At 43.4% G+C, this 21502-nt stretch overlaps 1 protein-coding gene across 9 annotated transcripts in view; it reads right to left on the reverse strand.

The window, feature by feature from the left end:
- Positions 1 to 1163: 1163 nt before the first annotated feature.
- The window catches only part of Cen (cerebellar degeneration-related protein 2-like), a 621507-nt gene continuing 601168 nt past the window's right edge, over positions 1164 to 21502 (reverse strand). For all 9 annotated transcript variants that reach the window (XM_069314440.1, XM_069314434.1, XM_069314438.1 and 6 more), the window contains one exon: positions 1164 to 4915. In XM_069314440.1, the coding sequence (XP_069170541.1) occupies positions 3263 to 4915 (1653 nt within the window). In that variant the 3' untranslated portion in view covers positions 1164 to 3262. The remainder of the gene's footprint in view (positions 4916 to 21502) is intronic.

Here is a 21502-nt window from a genome sequence, read left to right on the forward strand (position 1 = left end):
ATTCGTGCGATTTTTGCCCGCCAGCTGCAAAAATCGCCCGATTCTTGGCCGCTAGCGGAGAAAATCGCACGGTTTTTGGCCGCTAGCGGCGAAAATCGCGCTATTTTTGGCCGGTAGCGGCGAAAATCGCGATTTTTGCCCGCCAGCTGCGAAAAGCGCATGGTTTTTGGCCGCTAGCGGCGAAAATCGCGCGATTTTTGGCCGTTAGCGGCGAAATTTGCACGATTTTTGGCCGCTATCGGCTTGAATCGCGCGATTTCTGGCTGGTAGCGGCTTAAATTGCGTCATTTTTGCCCGCCAGCTGTGAAAATCGCACGGTTTTTGGCCGCTAGCGGCGAAAAAAGTCACTGCACATTCTCTCATGTGTATTATACATATATAAGACGCTAAACTATAATGCCAATCCTGATCTCAAAGGCTTCATAGAAGGTTGTATTAGAACCCATGAGCACCACACCAGAAATAAATACAGTTTTGATATTCCTAGAGTACGACTTAATCAAACTAGAAATGCTCTACAAATCAAGGGGCCCAGAATGTGGAATGACCTTCCCAACCATGTTAAAGACTGTACCTCTCTCAACCAGTTTAAGTTAAAAACGAAGCTATACCTAATAAATTCCCTGTAACCTACCTTACCCCTCTATTGTCAACCCATGTTTTTTGTTTTTTCTTGTTTTTCAAATCAACGCTGTTTGAATGTAATTTTCTGTAATAATTTGTAATTGTATTTGTGCTGCTTTTTCAACAATGTTCCTCCCTCTTTTACCTCTATTTTTATTTGTACTCAACACATTTTGTTCTTTTTACCCATTAGTTTTAAGCTTTAGTCATTAGTGTTTTTTCCTGCCCGAAACGCTTTGCGTAATAGTGGCTTTAGGCATTGTATGTACTAGCTCTATCTATAAAGCCAACAAACTTTGTAAAATCTCTTTATGTATGTACCTTTGCCTAAATAAAAATTATTATTATTATTATTATTATTATTAAGATCATCATGATGTATTAAAACACCTTTCCAGCTACGATTGTTGATTTGACTCCATTATCTTTTAAAATCTTTAAAAGAGACAAAAAAGTCTAAGCTGTCTATGATATTGATGAAATAATGATGGAACTGACATGTAAAATTTAAACTGCAGGGTAAATAGATCAAACGAACCTTATTCATCACATAGTTTAATATTTCCTGGTCCAGCATTTAAGCTTACATTACAAGCTACCTGCACTGCACTGCTAACCCAAGGCAAGCTAGGACACACAACTACAGTGGCTGTACAAATGTAGAGAAGAGATCAGCACTCAAGATACACGATACATAATGTAGAGTTTTTGCTGAACCTTGGCTGAGGAGGAGGTATTTTTTACTTACTTAATAACTATTCAAGCTTTTCCTGATACAAGTCTACAATACTCCTTTAATTCTGAGTGAATAATCACAGCATTTTTAAGTTTTTAGAGACTTTACAATGAAAAGATCACATGTTTAGAACAGGATCAGATTAAAGAACATTTTTATCACAAATAATATTTATCTATGAACATTTCTCATACATAATTTGCATAGCATTACAAACTTGGTTTTCATGATGATGGCAACACATATGTTAATTTATTGCATATACTGTGTGTGTGTGTGTGTGTGTGTGTGTGTGTGTGTGTGTGTATATATATATATAATACTGTATTATATATATATATATATATATATATATATATATATATATATATATATATATATATATGCATGTGTGTATGTGTATTTTACTATATACTCTGTACGTGTACTGAATTATTTACTGTATGTGTATTTTATTATTTATTATATGTGTATTTTATTATTTACTGTTTGCGTGTGTGTGTGTGTGTGTGTGTGTGTGTGTGTGTGTGTGTGTGTGTGTGTGCGCGCGCGCAGGCAACAAAAACACACTGTATATAATTGTGAGAGAGTGTGTGTTTGTATGTATGCATGTGTGTGTGTGTGTGTATATTATTATTATTATATATATATATATATATATATATATATATATATATATATATATATATATATATATATATATATATATATATATATATAATATAACAAACTACACATACATACATATACACATAGTATATTGAATTATTGAATATCAATTAATGCTATTAAAACATGAAACTGACTAAGTAACTATTATTCGAGGACCGTAACAGAAAAGTCATGTCTGTTTTGTTTATATAAATCAAACACAAAATTCCCTCCAACTAAAGATAAACGCAATACAGAAATCATCAGTTCTCGGGTGTACAACTCAAACTTTGCAAACACATCTAATCTTCCAGCTCAAAAAATATCCTTTAACATTTGAGACTGATAATTGCAACTGTCGCTGAAAACACTGGCTGGAATATGGTAATATTGCACTTGATCAAATTATTAAATGGAACACATTCTGATAAGTTGCCAAATATGTGACCGTAGATTCTCTATAACATAGATATATAGTACTGTATATATTACAAAATTCAGATTAGACTAGAAATCAATAGGTCTGTTCTCAAGCACATGAGACATTACCAGCTTTGAAGTACATGAAATACTGTACCAGCTCTCAAGTACTTGTGACACTGAAACAACAGTTTTCCTTAAAATACAGTGTTTAGGGTTTCAAGGAAAATCAGAATCCTTGGGTAAATTTCCTCTTTGAAATCTGGATCCAGAGACGTGCAAATGATTCCAAGTGACAGTTTTGTGGGCATTAAAGAGTTAGCCTGTTCTTTGGCACATGAACTGGGTTACTCAAACATAGAGAGAAAATTAACAGTGTACTCAAAAGTAGCTTCCAAAAGAGAGGGGGAGGGATTCTAAATTGAGTTCTGAAGTCAAAATGCACAACCAGTAACAGCAAACTGGGAAGAGGTGACGAGACATCAGACGTACAAGGTGTGGCATAATTAACGATATATTAACAAAGTGGGACATAAACAGAAGAAACTACAAGCTACTAAATGCTACTTGGCACACTAAGAGAAATAAATATATATATACCCAAAGAAATAATATCTTACAATGACTTGAGTGTACCTATGTATATACATCATTATATTTACAACACAACCCATCAAATAAAATAAGACAAAGAACATAACAAATGAAGCTTTTGCAACACTATTATCTAAAATTTAATTCAGTTCTTTACAGAATATGACTGCACATTTAATGCATTAACTGACATGTCAAAAGTCATATGTTTTTTGTCGTCGAATATGTGGACCTCTATCAGTACCTACGATTATAGTAGGATCTGTGTAACGAGTGTTTCAGAGCTTCTGCGTATGTCATCTCAAGTTTTCTTAATTTCGCAACTTCAACGGACGGGTAATTAATCTTGGGTGTTGCTGGCTTCACTCTCGCGTCTGAGTTAGAAGTTTGATGCCTTTGACTTTCACTTTGGGAATGTTGCTTAATGTCACCATTATCATTTTGAGGATTCTTGTGATGTTGGCCATTATTGCTACGATCTCTGTGTCTGCGTGATCTGTGATGTTCACAGCGACCTCGATTTGAATTATAGACAATTCGAGTCTTGCCAACTTCTTCTTCTGACTGTGGCTGTAAGGTAGGGAATTCATCCTGTGGTTGCCTCTGATTATGCAACTGATAGGAATCTCTGTCCCTTCTGTGTTGTCTGTAGCTTAATTGTCCATGATTAGTGTGATTCAGACTCTGGCTTCCGTGAGTGTACTGGTATTGACCTTGATACTGTTGTTGTTGGTAGGAGTCTAGGCGAATGCGCTGGTGACGGCGACGACGCTTCTGTCTGCTGGATGGTCGTGAGCCATTACCCAAGTCCAGGGTATCAGGCCGGGGTGGCTTGTGGATAATGCGTTGATCCTCTGCTGTAATGTGGCATTCTTTCTTCTCCTGTAAACTCAAGCCCTCTGTACATATATTCTCAGAAATCTGAGAAGTTTCGGAAAGGTTCAGTTCTTTTATAACAGTAGCAATTTCCTTTTCCACAATACACTGAAGTTTAGAGTCTACATTATCTGGAGCAGATGCAATGTCATAGATTTCTGCAGGTGAAGACTTGGATTCTTCATTTTTATCAAGAGACATATTAGAATCTTCAATAACTGTAGAATTATTGAAGTCATCAGCTCTGATAGGAGTAGCTTCGTTGCTAAAATTTACTTCCTGCGACATCTTTTCTTGTACCTGAGGGGTCTTGGAAGATTGAGTCTGAGTATCTTTTTCATCTACAGTTTTCTTCAAGACAGTAAAAATCTCCTGGAACAGCTTTTTATACTCAGGAGCTGCCTGGAATCTCTTATCACATGGGTTGATAGGGGAGCTCAGGTCTAAGCATTTGGCAGATAAAGTTGGCGTTGGTGTCAAGTCATCAAAAATCTCACGGTGTGGGGTCTCTTCTCCAGTTTGTGTTGCCTTGTTACTCAGCCTACTTTCTCCATCTGAAAAACCAGATGATGATGTCTCCACCTCTGAAAACTCTTCCATATTGCTTTTAGGGCGACCAACAGAAGGCTTAAGGTCACAGGTGCAGGTATGACACCGCTGGCACTTCATAGTGATGGCGGAATCATGTATGGTGTCTGTCATCACCAAACTCATTGGGCCAGACATATCATCAACTCCTGGATGAACAAGGCTTTCATGGCTAAAACCTGACCCTTGTGTGCTCTGGTTCTGCTGTTGCTGCAACTGTTGCTGCTGCTGTTGTTGCTGCTGTTGTTGCTGCTGCTGCTGCTCCCGAGCTTCCAGGAGAGCTTCATATTTCTCAATTAAGATGCGGTATGAAGTATCAAGTTCTGACAACAGGGAGTTGTGTGGAGCTTCACTAGCTTCTGTCCCAGGGGATGTCCCACCAGATCCCACATGACTAACCACCTGGCCAATTGATGCCAACGATTCCTGAAATAAATGAAACCACAAAAATTATGAAAAGCATGGAAATAAACTATTACAAGTTTAACTTTACACAACAATTCCTTAATCAAAATTAAGCAAAATTTAAAAAAGAAAAAAAAAATCCTATACACAAACTGCATAGACTCTTCCCCATGGGAAGAGTATTTCACCTCTCTAAGGCATAAGCTTAAGTAATTACCCAAGTGTAATTACCTAAGTGTAGTTACAGGATGAGAGCTACGCTCGTGGTGTCCCGTCTTCCCAGCACTCTTTGTCATATAACGCTTTGAAACTACTGACGGTCTTGGCCTCCACCACCTTCTCACCTAACTTGTTCCAACCGTCTACCACTCTGTTTGCGAAAGTGAATTTTCTTATATTTCTTCGGTATCTGTGTTTAGCTAGTTTAAATCTATGACCTCTTGTTCTTAAAGTTCCAGGTCTCGGGAAATCTTCCCTATCGATTTTATCAATTCCTGTTACTATTTTGTATGTAGTGATCATATCACTTCTTTTTCTTCTGTCTTCTAGTTTCCTAGAAGTAAGCACTTCTAGGAAAGTGCTTACCTTTCAGTGCTTACCCATCAGTGACTACATGAAAGTGAGTTCTAGCTCTTTATGCCCTGCCTACTTGCCTACTACCCTTGTTGTACCTGTGCTCAACTAATCTGATGATCAAAATCTTTGTCAAGCTTGTCCTTAAAGTTGTGGGTGGAGGTGGCTTCCACAGTTACTTCTTTCAGTACATGTTGACCACCTGTATAGTTTGAGTGTATTTCTTCAACTAATTTGTTTTTCCGGTTTCTATGTGTCCCCCTTGTCCTACTTTCTCACAACTTAAAGAGGCTGTTCTTGTTCACCCTGTCTATTCCCCTCAGTATGTTGTGTCTGTTTTATATGTCATCCAACATTAAGGTCCAGTTCTTCAACCTATTCTCATATCATAACCCTCTTAACCTTGCCACTAATCTAGTTGCAAATGCTTGCACTTTTTCAAATTTTGTTTTACACTTCACAAGGTATGGAAATTACCCAAGTGTAATTACCTAAGTGTAGTTACAGAATGAGAGCTATGCTCGTGGTGTCCCGTCTTCCCAGCACTCTGTCATATAACACTTTGAAACTACTGATGGTCTTGGCCTCCACTACCACCTCACCTAACTTGTTCCAACCGTCTACAACTCTGTTTACAAAAGTGAATTTTCTTATATTTCTCCGGCAGCTTTGTTTCATTAGTTTAAATCTATGACCTCTTGTTCTTGAAGTTCCAGGTCTCAGGAATTCTTCCCTATCAATTTTATCGATTCCTGTTACTATTTTGAACGTAGTGATCATATTGCCTCTTTTTCTACTATCTTCTAGTTTTTGCCTATTTAATGCCTCTAACCTTTCCTCGTAGCTCTTGTCCTTCAGTTCTGGGAACCATTATACTCAGCCCCTGCCAGTTTGGCTTCCGGTCCCAAAAGAGCACCAATGATGCAATCATTAGTCTCCTTGACGTAATCTACTCAACCCTTGACAAAAATGAGTTACTGATTGGACTCTTCATTGGCCTAAGAAAAGCCTTTGATACTGTTAATCACAACTACCTCTTAAACTCCAGCATTATGGAATCCGAGGCCTTGCCCTGGACTATATCCGATCCTATCTTAGTGATAGACACCAATGTGTAGCCATCAATGATACAACCTCTTCCACTCTACCAATAACCATTGGAGTGCCACAGGGCAGCATCTTGGGACCTCTTCTATTTCTTATATATATAAATGATCTGCCTAATGTCTCTAATGTTCTTAAACCTATATTGTTTGCTGATGATACTACCCTCATCTATTCAGACCCTAACCCACATACACTAAATAATGTTGTGAATAATGAATTAAAAAAAGTCCACTTATGGATGTCAACTAACAAACTAACACTAAACATAGAAAAGACCTACTACATCTTATTTGGAAGCAAATCATCAAATGCAATTCAGCTACAGATAGACAACATTAACATCAGTAATAAAAGTGATGGAAAATTTCTTGGCCTATTCCTAGACAAGAGACTCAACTTCAGCACCCATATTCAACACATAACTAAGAAAGTCTCTAAAACAGTTGGTATACTCTCCAAAATCAGATATTATGTTCCTAACTCTGCTCTCCTCTCACTATATTATGCACTAATCTAGCCCTATCTTAATTATGGTATCTGTGCATGGGGGTCTACCACTGCAAACCACCTCAATCCCATCATCACCCAGCAAAAATCTGCTATCAGAATAATAACAAACTCTGCTTTCAGACAACACTCAGCTCCCTTAACTTGCTAAATATTAACTCCCTCCACACATTCTCTTGTGTCAACCTCATTTACAAAACCCTGTTCTTAAATGCAAACCATGCTCTGAAATTCTCCCTGGACAAATGTAATAGGATCCATTATCACCACACCAGAAATAAATATTTCTTTGATATCCCCAGGATCAAACTTAATCTGTGTAAACACACTATGCAAATAAAGGGACCTAGTCTATGGAACTCACTCCCTAGTGAATTGAAAAGCTGTCAAACTTTTGCCTCATTCAAAAACAAATACAAAAAGTACCTAATTTCATGTTCGTAGTTTCCTACACTGAGCTTTAAATTTGCTCTGTATCTAGTGTTACCCAATCTCCCAATCTTTATGTACTTAATCCAAACAACTTTATCATTGTGTTCATTGCTTTCTTCTTTTATTAGAAGGCTTACAAAAGGCTTACAAAAAAGCCTCCAGATCTTTAGCCCCTGCTATTGCTTTGCTCTTCAACAAGTCACTTGAACTCCAAACCTTTCCAGATATTCTAAAAAACCAGCGTTGAATGTAATGAAACGCCATTTTCTGGGTGAGCCCCGGAGGCTCCCTGGAGCTTATCGGGCTAATGTGTGTTATGTTAGACCGGGACATTAGCTATGGAGTTCAGACCTACCAGGGACCAGCGCCAGAACCTGGCCCCTTCAGAGAGGTTTCAGGGAGCAATGGCCCTGGAAAACCCCATATGGTTGGGGGTTTTCCTTATCTGCCATCGACCGGGGTTAGGCACCCAGAAAGGTAGGCGTAACAAAACAAACCCCACATGGTAAAAAACTACAACAAAAACCGAACAGAGAGGTAGAAAACTCCCTACAATCCCAAGGAAAACAATCAAACAATCAATTTACTGCCGCGCCGGTCGTCCGCGCAGCCCTCCCCTCCCCAGGAGGGGGAGGGGGGGGGCCCCGGACCTCACCGCGCCGGCTGCCGTCAGTTCGAAAACTAGGCTTCAACCAACGCGAAAAATCCCGCCGACCGGATGGGAGGGAGGGTAACCAGGGAGCCTCCGGGGCTCACCCAGAAAATGGCGTTTCATTACATTCAACGCTGGTTTTCTGGGGGGAGCCCCTACGGCTCCCTGGAGCTACATACCCAAAGAGAAGGAAAAATGGGACTTACCCGGGAGGCGGTGGCCACAAACTCCTCAACTCGAAGTCGAGACAACTGGCTGCAACCTGCGACCCAAAGCAACACAAGAACGACGAGGAGCAGGGACATTCACCAAATAACGGGCGGCCAGGTCCCTGTTCGACTTCCAAAATCCACGCGCCCGAATATGAGCCCAAGACATATTACCAAACACGGCAGCCAAAGCCACAAACTTCCTAACGTCATGGGCGCGAGGATAGACCGCAGGCTGGCTAGATTTAATAACCCTGCGGACAACCTGGGAGACCCGAGCCCTGGAACAGGGAACGAGGGAAACCGGATCAACCCAAAGCGCATCCCCAGCCACTCCGGCCGAAGCGCGCAGGTAACGGCGAAGTGCAGCAACAGGACACAACACATGATGCACCCCCGGCCGAACCAACCAAGCATCAATGACCCACGGACCCCTCCGGAAAGCAGCCGTCTCGTTCTTCGCCAGAAAGGACGGAGAAGGCTGCAAACGGACAAACCTACCCCCAGGACCAAAAGAGCAGAAACCCCTGCGCCGGAGGAGAGCATGAAGCTCCCCTACCCGGCCCCCAGAGGCCAATGCCAACAAAAACAAAGCCTTGGAAAAACAATCAGGAACCGAAGGGGCCACCACAAACCGAGGAGAGGAAAGATAGGAGAGCACCCTGTCCAAGGACCAGGACGGCTCAGGCGGCGCATGAGCAGGCCGGAGGTGAAACATAGCACGGGAAAGCTTACGAAACGGGGCGGATGTGACGTCCACCCCGAAAGCGAGCTGGAGCGGCTCCGCCAGCGCCACACGATACGAGGCGACAGTATTAGGCATCAAATGACGGTCCTGAAAAAGCCAAGTAAGGAAGGACAAAACAACCCGATCCGAAAGAAAAGACAACCTACGAAGAGCCAGAAAATGGCGAAAGGAACGCCAGGAAACTTCATACTGTCGCCTAGACGAAGCTCTCAGGTGGGACACCATCAAAGAAGCCACCTGATCACCATAGAAATGGTGATACACCCGCGTCAAAAAGACCAGACGCGAAGAGCAGAGGAGAAGGTCGAACCAGCCCCGTACCGGATCGGGCCGACCTGCTGAAAGAGGCGGAGCCGCGGGAAACGTCCCGGGTTCGGGCACCGAGCCAAAAGCACCGGAAACCAAGGCTGGGCCGGCCACCAAGGGGCCACGAGGACTACTCTCCCCGGGAATGTCTCTAACCGAACCAGAACCCGAAGCAACAGCTGGACCGGAGGAAAAAGGTACAGGTAACCCCACCTCGACCAGTCCTGCCGAAAAGCATCCACCGCGAACGCCTCGCAGTCGGGGAAGGGCGTCACATATAGAGGGAGACGCCGGGACCACGCCGACGCGAAGAGGTCCACATCTGGGAGACCGTACGTCTGGCAGGTCCAACGAAACGAGTCGTCGTCGACCGTCCATTCCGTGGACAGGGGAAGGAAGCGAGACAGACCGTCCGCCAGAACGTTGGACACTCCCCGGACGTGAACCGCACGGAGAGCCAAACCCCGAGAATCCAGCAGACGAACCACTCGAAGGGACCAACCCCAAAGAGCCAAGGACCGAAGAGAACCCCCGCGGTTCAGGCAATGAACCACCGGAGAACAGTCCGAATGGAGGCGAATGGTCGATTCCCGAGCGACCCGAATCCTCCGAAGCGCGAACCAGACAGCCGCGAACTCCCGAACCGTGCTGTGAGCCCGATGGAAGGACGGACCCCACCGTCCCTGGCCTGCCTGGTGAGCACTGGTCACAAAGCCCCAGCCGAGAGACGACGCGTCCGTGAACACATCGAGCGAGGGCTCGGGAAGGCGCCAAGGCACCGAACCCCGAAAAATCCGAAGAGGAAGACGGTGACGCAGCAACCGACATAAGACCCCCGGAGGGCGAACCCAACGATCGCGAGAGAGGCGGAAAGGACGTCCCCGAAGGAACCAAAACAGACGCCGAAGCCAAACCCGACCCGGCGGGTAGACTAGCATGGCGAAGTTCAGACTCCCGCACAACCGCTCGAGCAACCGCCGAGTGACCCGGGACCCTCTCAGAAACAGCAAACGGCGGTCCCGCAGCCGCCGCAACGCCACCGGAGGTAGAGACAAGGAAGCGGTCCGAGAATCCCAAACAAGACCCAGCCAGGTCCGAACCTGGGACGGAACCAGATGGGACTTCCTCCAGTTCACCAGGAACCCGAACCTGGCGAGCTGGGAAAGAACCAAATCCCTGGCTAACAGACAAGCTGACCGACTGGGAGCCCACACCAGCCAGTCGTCGAGGTAGGCCAAAACCCGAATCCCTAGAAGACGCAGACGGGTCACCACAACTCGGGTCAGACGCGTGAAAACACGAGGTGCCAGATTCAGGCCAAAAGGTAGGCATCGAAAACGGTAAGCGTGACGCCCTACCACGAAGCCTAACCAGTCCCTGAACCCCGGATGAATAGGAACGTGCCAATACGCGTCCTTGAGGTCCAGGGACACCATCCAGGCACCCGGCTCCAACAGAAGCCGGACCTGAGACAGAGTAGTCATCCGAAAGGAGGGGCAAGGAATCCAGGGGTTCAGACGGGACAAGTCCAGAATGAACCTCAGATCCGCACAGTCCCGTTTCGGCACTGGAAACAGGCGGGAAACCCACCTGAGGGACGTAGTCGGTTCGACCACGCCCAAGCGCACCCACTCCAAGATGACTTGACGAAGCGCAGGAGAAGAGACCTGCCCTGTTAGCCCCGAACCCCCCAAAGGAGGACGAGTCGCCCAACGCCACCGCAGGCCGGATGACACGACCGAAAAGGCCCACAAATCGTGGGACCAAGCGTGGGCAAACAGAGCGAGCCTCCCCCCCATCGCCCCGTCAATGGGGCAAACTGCGAAAGGGCCGACGCCCCGCACGAGAACCCAACCGTCGAACAGGGCGAACACTGCGCCGCCCAGACGACGCTGACCCCAAAGGGAACAACGGCTCAGAAACCGGCACCAAAGGCCCACCTCGACCAGCGGAAACCGAAACCCTGGCACGACCCCTCCGAAACTGCCGAGAACGACTGCTCCGGAGAATCAACAAGTCCGCCATAGGACGACAACTAGCCGAAGCCGCATGCAGAAACTGGGACACCGCAGACTCTGCAAACAGCAACGGACAAAAAGGAGATGAAAACCTAAGAGCCAGGGCCCAAGCGGAATCCAAAGAGAGGGCGAGCACAGCCTGACGGCACGCGAGGCGAGAAGCAAAAAACAGAGACACCGCTTCCTTCAGGATGGGCGCAAAGAGCTTCAACAGTGCAGCCGACGCCCTAGCTGCCGAAGAAAGCGCCCCGGACGAAGGCCCTTCACTCAACGCTCCCACATCCTCCTCGAGCCAAGCAGAAGAGAGCTCGAGAAGGGAAAAGAAACGCAAGACCGAAGCCAAATGCCCACGGGAGCGCAACTCCTCCGCAACCAATGAAGCCGAAAGCTGAGGAACCTGCACGTGAAGCTGGAAAAGGCCAACATCCCGAGAAAGCACAGGAGCGAATAAGCACGCATTAAGGTGCTCAAACTCGCCCCCCAGGTAAACCTGCATAAAAGTAGCAGTCTCGCGCCAATCAAGCGTGCGGGTCCGACAGAACCCATGCCACGCCCCTAACGAAAAGAAAGGGCAGTCTGCTAGCCAGGTAGACCCCGGAACCTCCAAACGTACCCAAAAACGGGAAGAAGAACCGAACTCAAACGAGGACGGATCCATTGGGGAGGCATAACCCGGGTCTCGCAAGAGGTATGCAGCAAGAGCTTCCCGAGCCACCTTCGCGGAGAGACGGGAAGTAGCAAACCCCTGTAAAGATGGAGCCGAGGTACCCAAAGGCGCCCGGAACCGAACACGGGGAGGAGCCGAACCCAAATCATACTCATACAGGGAGGGAGGATAAGAAAACCCCTCCCCCTGCAACAATAAACCCCGTGGGGAAGGCAAAAGCACCCAAGCGGGGTCACAGGGGGCCCAAGGCCCCCAGGCCGACTCCTCCCCAGCCCCAGGATCCCTTACGTCGGGACCCGGGGCAGAGCCGTCCTCCAAACCCTCTACCCCTGAAGAAAAGGTAGAGTCCAAGGGAAAGGCAGACAAGGGGGCCTGCTGGTGGGACCCAGAAGCCTCGGCAGGAGGAACCGGCTCAAATGCCTCCGTCCCCGACCCGGATGGGGCAGCCCCCGAAGCAGCCCGAGTCTCTCCACCAACTAAATCCTGTGCCAAGGCCGAAAGCCGCATACGTTTCGGAGCCGGACACAGGGGGGGTGGTGCAGGAAGAACCACAGGGGAAGGACCAGAGGGCGTAGGAGTCAAAGCCATAGCAATCAACGCCCCCAGGTCAGGGTCCCTAAAGCCAAAACGGGGCAGCCTCGGGGCATCCAGGCGGGAAACCGACCTAGCGCGTTGCAATAACCTAAATCTAACATGCAACGCTGATGCTGCCTGTACTCTAATAGGAACATCCTCAGAGTAAAACCTGAGCACAAGCAGAGAACAGGACTCGCAAGACTCCGGGTCAAAGGTGTCATTGACCCAACAGGCAGCATGACGGAGGCAAAACAGGTGACTGTCACCCTGAGACAAGGGCACACTGCAACCTTCAAACCCGCACAAGGCAGGCTGGAACTCGGGAGACGCCTCCATGGGTCCCCGAGCCCCGACAGGGGTTTCCAGGGCCCGTAGGGTAGCAACTACGGGAAGCCCGGGCAAGGTGTTGCTAACCGGTTAAGAAACCCAAACAAAACACGGGTAAATGATAATACTGAAAACCCCTGGGACGTGTACAAGCACGGGGGCCTAGCAGAGGACCACCAAAACAATACCAGGGGAACTATGGGCCCACGAGGCAGCACCTCCACCAGGCAACCAAAAACAAAACAAAAGAAAAACCCCGCAAAAGTACACCGTCCCCAGAGCAACAGGAACCGGTCGCCGCTTAGGTGGCAGGCCGCGCAACACCTTGACGCCCTAACCAGCACAAAACCACTCCCTACCCAAGGCCAAACAAGGGCCCCAAGCCCCAGCTGGCCCCAAGGGCGAGGCAAATGCCGAGCAGCAAAAACCTCTACGGGAGCGGTTCCCGAACGCCCCAGAGAAGATAACCCTGACACGCAAGGGCAGTACTCACAGGGCGCCTAGGGAAGGAAGCCCTAGACACATGCAGCCCCGGCACTGATGAAGTACTCCTGGCCACCGCACACCACAACAACAGCAGAGAACGCCACACGAGGCAAACACCGCCAAGGAATTTGAGGCCAGAGAAGCGTCTATCCCGGTTGACACTAGCTTGCGAACTGACGGCAGCCGGCGCGGTGAGGTCCGGGGCCCCCCCCCTCCCCCTCCTGGGGAGGGGAGGGCTGCGCGGACGACCGGCGCGGCAGTAAATTGATTGTTTGATTGTTTTCCTTGGGATTGTAGGGAGTTTTCTACCTCTCTGTTCGGTTTTTGTTGTAGTTTTTTACCATGTGGGGTTTGTTTTGTTACGCCTACCTTTCTGGGTGCCTAACCCCGGTCGATGGCAGATAAGGAAAACCCCCAACCATATGGGGTTTTCCAGGGCCATTGCTCCCTGAAACCTCTCTGAAGGGGCCAGGTTCTGGCGCTGGTCCCTGGTAGGTCTGAACTCCATAGCTAATGTCCCGGTCTAACATAACACACATTAGCCCGATAAGCTCCAGGGAGCCGTAGGGGCTCCCCCCAGAAAAAGCGAGAGTAACGCCTGTCCACAAATGTGGTGATCTCACAGATGTTAACAACTACAGACCTATATCAATCCTGCCAAACTTGTCAAAAAATTTTGAAAAACTAATCTATAAGCAGCTTTACTCGCATCTAGCCAAACACAATATACTTAGCCCTTGCCAATATGGCTTCAGACCCAAAAAAAGCACTAACGATGCACTTATTAGTATGCTTAACTTGATTCATACAGCTCTTGATCAAAATGAGTTCCCTGTTGGGTTATTTGTGGACCTGCGTAAAGCTTTTGACACTGTCAACCACCAAAACCTTCTTCTTAAATTACATCATTATGGAGTCAGAGGACACTCCCTGCAATACCTCAAATCCTACCTTACTGACAGGCTCCAGTATGTTTCTGTGAATAATACAATTTCTCCCACCCTACCCATCAACATTGGTGTTCCTCAGGGCAGCATACTTGGCCCTCTCCTCTTTCTCATCTACATTAATGACCTTCCAAATGCCTCCCAACACCTCAAACCAATTCTATTTGCTGACGACACAACCTTCATTTACTCCAGTCCTGACCCCCTTGCTCTAAATGCCACAGTAAATACTGAGCTAAATAAAGTCCATCTTTGGCTAACTGCCAACAAACTCACCCTTAACATTGACAAAACTTTCTATATTCTGTTTGGCAATAAATCCTCTAATCAAATAAATCTCAAAATAAACAATACCCAAATTTGTAACAAATTAGATGGCAAATTCCTTGGCATTCTCATTGACCACAAGCCGAATTTCCAGGGACACATTCTAAATATATCAAAAAAAGTTTCAAAAACTGTGGGCATTCTTTCTAAGATCAGATATTACGTACCACGCTCTGCCCTGGTGACTCTCTATTACTCCCTTATCTATCCATATCTCAACTATTTATTTATTTATTTATATATATACAAGAAGGTACATTGGGTTTGTGAGAATACATTGCATAGTACAGTAATTACATTCTTGTAAAGCCACTAGTACGCGCAGCGTTTCGGGCAGGTCCTTAATCTAGCAGATAATTTTAAGTAGGTAATTTCAATCAGAATTGATAAATGAAAGATACATTACAAGAGAAAAATGAGATGAGAGAGATAAGTAAGTATATTAAAGCACATTGTTATATTAAAGCCCTGACTGATTACATTGACAGCTTGATTAGTAATTTAAACAAGATTAATAGACACCATACAGCAGATTGACAGCACATATAAGACAGCAATGATCACAATGGTAAAGATGTTCAGAATGAGTACATAAAGATTGGGAGACTGGGTAGCAAAAGATACAGATAAACAAGATTTATAAACACCATACAATAGAATGGCAGCACATTTAAGAAAACAGCAATGATCTCAATGGTAGAGATGTTCAGATTGGGAACAAAAAGGTTGGGAGATTGGGTAGCAATAGATACAGTGCAATTTTAAGGCAAAAAGAGAAAAACTATGAAGATGAAATTAGGTACTTTTTAGTATTGATTTTGAATGATGTAAAAGTTGGACAGCTTTTCAACTCAGTAGGGAGTGAGTTCCATAAACTGGGTCCCTTTATTTGCATAGTGTTTTTACACAAATTAAGTTTAACTCTGGGGATATCGAAGAGATATTTATTTATTTCTGGTGTGGTGATAATGGGTCCTATTACATCTGTCCAGGAAGAGTTTCAGACAAGGATTTGCATATAAGAATAGGGTTTTGTAAATGTAGTTGACACAAGAGAATTTGTGGAGTGAGATTATGTTTAGCATGTTTAGGGAGTTAAACAAGGGGGCTGTGTGTTGTCTGAAAGCAGAATTTGATATTATTCTGATAGCAGATTTTTGCTGGGTGATGATGGACTTGAGGTGGTTTGCAGTGGTTGAACCCCATGCACAGATACCATAGTTGAGATAGGGATAGATTAGTGCATAATATAGAGAGATGAGAGCAGAGTTAGGAACATAATATCTGATTTTGGAGAGTATACCAACTGTTTTAGAGACTTTCTTAGTTATGTGTTGTATGTGGGTACTGAAGTTGAGTCTCTTGTCTAGGAATATGCCAAGAAACTTTCCATCATTTTTATTGCTAATGTTTACATTGTCAATCTGAAGCTGAATTGCATTTGTAGATTTGCTTCCAAATAGGATGTAGTAGGTCTTTTCTATGTTAAGTGTTAGTTTGTTGGTTGACATCCATAAGTGGACTTTTTTTAGTTCACTATTAACATCATCATTTAGTGTATGTGGGTTGGGGTTGGAGTAAATGAGGGTAGTATCATCAGCAAACAAAATAGGTTTCAGAATGTTAGAGACATTAGGCAGATCATTAATGTATATAAGCGTGGATCCCTCCTCTACAGGCTGCGCCAAATTCGCAAAAAAAAACCTGGTCTTATCAAGCAGTGCTACACTAGGAATGGTACGATTTTTGCGAAGAAGGAAATTACAGGAAAAAGATATGAAATAAAATGTGACCAACAACTCCTGGCCTTCTTAAGTGATTGTGGTATATCTGAAAACCTGAACCCGACCAATGCCAGTACTTAAAATAACTCTTTCAGTGCCTGAGCCTAACCTAACTTAATCTAACTTTGTCTAAGGTGCTGTCTCTGCCTTACCTTTTACCTAATGTTCTCTCATTCATATAATTTCCTAAATAATCCATCAAGTCTCCATGCACTTATGCAAGCATCTACCTCAGTTTCATTGTAAAATTTTACTCTTAAATCTAATCTTACCCTATTCCATTTATATTTTAAATTTATTTGTATTGATCTATATCATTTATTGAAATCAATTATTGATCTCATTTTTGTTCTTTTAATTAAATTCATACTAATTATAAGTTAAAACTAAGCTTAATAAAATTTATTATCTTTAAGATTATTTTACTTTACAATTATCATTTGTCAAATTTTTTTATACATTCATCTTATGTCTCTACTGATTTTTTGTTCTCTCCACCAAACTTGTGTATCCTCCATGGCTATCTAGTGACCTTAATTCTACCTCTAATTGTTTCAATTCTTTTGTTTACTTGCATTTATTGTTGTGTTTTGCCATAATTATTCTCTAATTTAGCAGACTCAATACTTTGTAAGCTCTTATTGTATTGTTATATTATTATATTGTTGTGTTTTGCTATAATTACTTTCTATTTTACAGCAGATTTGCTTTCATCTGTTCCTGTAACTGCTTATCTTATTGTATCGTGACATTCTTATCTATATTGATATATATTATCTATCTATTGTTACTTACAGTGTACCTGAGAGTACTTGTAAGCAATCTACCTCATTTTTCATTTTTGCTCAATTTGTTTTTGTATTGCTTAGTCTTGTTTATATTTTTGTTTTGTATATCTATATCTTGTGTTTTGTGTAGTCCATGTTTATATGTTTTTTCTTTAATCTCATTTATTACCTAGGTTGCCTAGCCTAGCCATACTCCCTTACTCCATTGTACCCCTGTAAGCCCCTTTTGTGGTTGTTTTGCACAGTATTGTCTACATTTTTTTTTCCCTATTTTATAGCTTATTTCTACCTTGTAATTTGCCTTTCTTTCCTTGTTTTTCCTGCAATCAGCTTTTTTTATGCAGTCAAGTATAGACCCTGAACTTAACCTCTTATCCACTATCTATGACAATAATCACTTTAATGATCTAAATTGCAGATATCTTGCAGCACATGATGTAAACAATGTAGTAACTCATTGTCACAATATCTCTGTAATCAATTTGAATGTTAGATCCCTAGGTAAACACTTCGATGATGTTAGTGCCTTGATTGAAGCTATTGACAACAAATTCTCTTTTATTATACTTACTGAAACATGGTTGAAAGAGGATACTACTCAACTCTTTAACATGCCTAACTATTCAGCAATTCACAACTGTCGTCAACTTCAGAGAGGTGGTGGCACTGCTCTTTACTACCACCAAGAACTAACATGCTTAAAAGAAATTAGAACTAGAGACTGCTATGGGGAGTATATCTTCGCCAGCTTCAGAGTCAAGGGTGCCGAGTCTGTCCTGTCTGTGGGTGCAGTTTATAGAATTCCTAACACTGATGTGTCCGAATTCAACTCAAACCTTAGAAATCTAATACTTGATAACAGACTGAACAAAAACCACCTAATTATCGCAGGGGACTTTAATATTGACCTCTGCGAGCCAGAACACCCTACTGCTGTTAGCCTCCTCAACTGTATGAATTCCTGCTACCTCATACCCTTAATCACTATGTAACTCGGGATCGGGGTTCCTCTCTCTTTACTTCCTCTACCCGTATTCTTACTTTTATTTCTAAACCAAGGGACTCCAAAACTTTTACCAAAGCCAACTCCACGCCACGTGGTCCTAAGACGATTGACCGACTTAGGATTCTACACCCAGTATGACGTGACCTAAGCTCTGAACAAAACCCTAGAGTCACCTCTGCTGCCACCACCAGACCAGTAATACAAGAGCAATGATCGAGGTCTGGATCGATCACGCTAATTAATCAACCTTGGGGCTTGATCCCCACTATATATGATGACCTTGAGTGTGGAATAAATTACACGGTAATGATAATTCCGATTCGATGTTAGCATCGGCGCCCAATCCAACTTTACCTCGTGTGGACCACGTGACCAGGACAAGTTTACACAAAAAACACATGGAAATAATGAAATGCAAAAATATTAACAAATTTAATTTATTAAAAGAAAAACTAAAACAAAATCTAAAAATGTTCACTCCCTATCACTTTAACACTCCCTACTTGACCTGAGTGGCAAATGAGACTATTTCTATACATAACCATAGCAACTATACCTCTATGTTTTCCAGCTAAGATGTTGTGCTGGTCTTGGGGAGAGGTAAGATGGTTGACCTCTCCCAGCTGCTCCCGTATTCACACTGATCTCTCTCTTGTCTGGTCTACCCCAGACTAGAACATTGTATTGTTCCGCATCGCTTACCCAGTTACTTTAGCAAGGTTAAGTTATAACAATTAAACTCTGTTTGTACTGAATTGATCCAGACTGGTTGAATTATTTTACTGAATTAAATTACAAACATCTAACGGCAGAGCTGTTCCCGATCACAAAAATGGTTATTAAAACTTTGAGAAATAGTAGACCTGTCAACCCCTGATGACCTATGACCGCCGGTCACTCCGCCTCAAAAGTTAGATCTGATTCGTGACGTCACTGATGGTGACTTAAACTCAATAATTAGAATACTCTTGATATTGTATCCAGTACTATTATACAATACAATTTTAATGCAAAATGAATAAAGGCTAATTTTCTCTAAATTACTGAATACTATAGGATGGTTCATTATACGCAGCTATGAACAAAGCGTTGGTTATTTCCACCGCGAATTCCCCTGGGGGTCAGGTCACCATGCGGCTCAGCTTCCCATTCTCTTTTGTCGATAAACCACTCTGGATAATTCTTACAACAGCCTAGTTTGTTACAACTAGACCTACTAGAATCACTGATAGCACTGCCACGACTCTAGATCACATCTGGACAAACATAACCTCTCCGATTACTTCAGGTATAATCACCGATTGCACTACAGACCATTACCCCACATTTCTCTTAACTAACATTAGCAAACCACCTCTTGAGTCAAGAGAGATACGTTTTAGACTACACAATGAAACTGCTATAGACAATTTTATAACTGCTACTGATAATGTCAACTGGGAGTCCGAGTTAGGTAACATAGAGGACATCAACCTAGCAGTTCAATCTTTTCTTCAAAAAATTTTTGAAAAACTAATCTATAAGCAGCTTTACTCATATCTAGCCAAACTCAACATACTTAGCCCTTGCCAATATGGCTTCAGGCCCAAAAAAAGCACTAACGATGCACTTATTAGTATGCTTAACCCTTGCACTGCTCACCTATTTTCGGCAAAAACGTCTTGGTGCAATTGTCAAGGACATATTTTTGTTATTTTTACAAATGTTCAGGTAAATTTAATGTCAAAATGTTTCCAAAGTCAACTATTTCCATTTCAAAACACAAATAGTAATGAAAACATTAAAAAACATTAAAATATAGCCAAATTAAAAAACAAAAAGCACAACTCTCTGAGCGCCTAAAGGCGCTTTGCGCAGTGCAGTGGTTAACTCGATTCATACAGCTCTTGATCAAAATGAGTTCCCTGTTGGGTTATTTGTGGACCTGCGTAAAGCTTTCGATACTGTCAACCACCAAAACCTTCTTCTTAAATTACATCATTATGGTGTCAGAGGACACTCCCTACAATACCTCAAATCCTACCTTACTGACAGGCTCCAATGTGTTTCTGTGAATAATACAATTTCTCCCACACTACCCATCAACATTGGTGTTCCCCAGGGCAGCATACTTGGCCCTCTCCTCTTTCTCATCTACATTAATGACCTTCCAAATGCCTCCCAACACCTCAAACCAATTCTATTTGCTGACGACACAACCTTCATTTACTCCAGTCCTGATCCCCTTGCTCTAAATGCCACAGTAAATACTGAGCTTAATAAAGTCCATCTGTGGCTAACTGCCAACAAACTCACCCTTAACATTGACAAAACTTTCTATATTCTGTTTGGCAATAAATCATCTAATCAAATAAATCTCAAAATAAACAATACCCAAATTTGTAACAAATTAGATGGCAAATTCCTTGGCATTCTCATTGACCACAAGCTGAATTTCCAGGGACACATTCTAAACATATCAAAAAAAGTTTCAAAAACTGTGGGCATTCTTTCTAAGATCAGATATTATGTACCACGCCCTGCCCTGGTGACTCTCTATTACTCCCTTATCTATCCATATCTCAACTATGGTATTTGTGCTTGGGGCTCTACTACCCAAAATCACTTACGTCCTCTAATTACTCAACACAAAGCTGCTATTAGGACAATATCCAACTCTGGCCCCAGACATCACTCGGTACCCCTACTCAAATCTCTGAATATGTTAGACATTAAGTCACTGCACATTCTCTCATGTGTATTATACATATATAAAACGCTAAACTGTAATGCCAATCCTGACCTCAAAAGCTTCATAGAAGGTTGTAACAGAACCCATGAGCACCACACCAGAAATAAATAGTTTTGATATTCCTAGAGTACGACTTAATCAAACTAGAAATGCTCTACAAATCAAGGGGCCCAGAATGTGGAATGACCTTCCCAACCATGTTAAAGACTGTACCTCTCTCAACCAGTTTAAGATAAAAACGAAGCTATACCTAATAAATTCCCTGTAACCTACCTTACCCCTCTATTGTCAACCAATGTCTGTTTTTTTTAAAGAGCGCTGTTTGTCGACATAATTGTATTTGTGCTGCTTTTTCAGCTATGTTTTCATTTCTTGTTTTCATTTTACTCTTTATGCTCAATTAGTATTAAGCTTGTC

Source organism: Procambarus clarkii, chromosome 79, assembly GCF_040958095.1.
Source record: "Procambarus clarkii isolate CNS0578487 chromosome 79, FALCON_Pclarkii_2.0, whole genome shotgun sequence".
Lineage (NCBI taxonomy): Eukaryota > Metazoa > Arthropoda > Malacostraca > Decapoda > Cambaridae > Procambarus > Procambarus clarkii.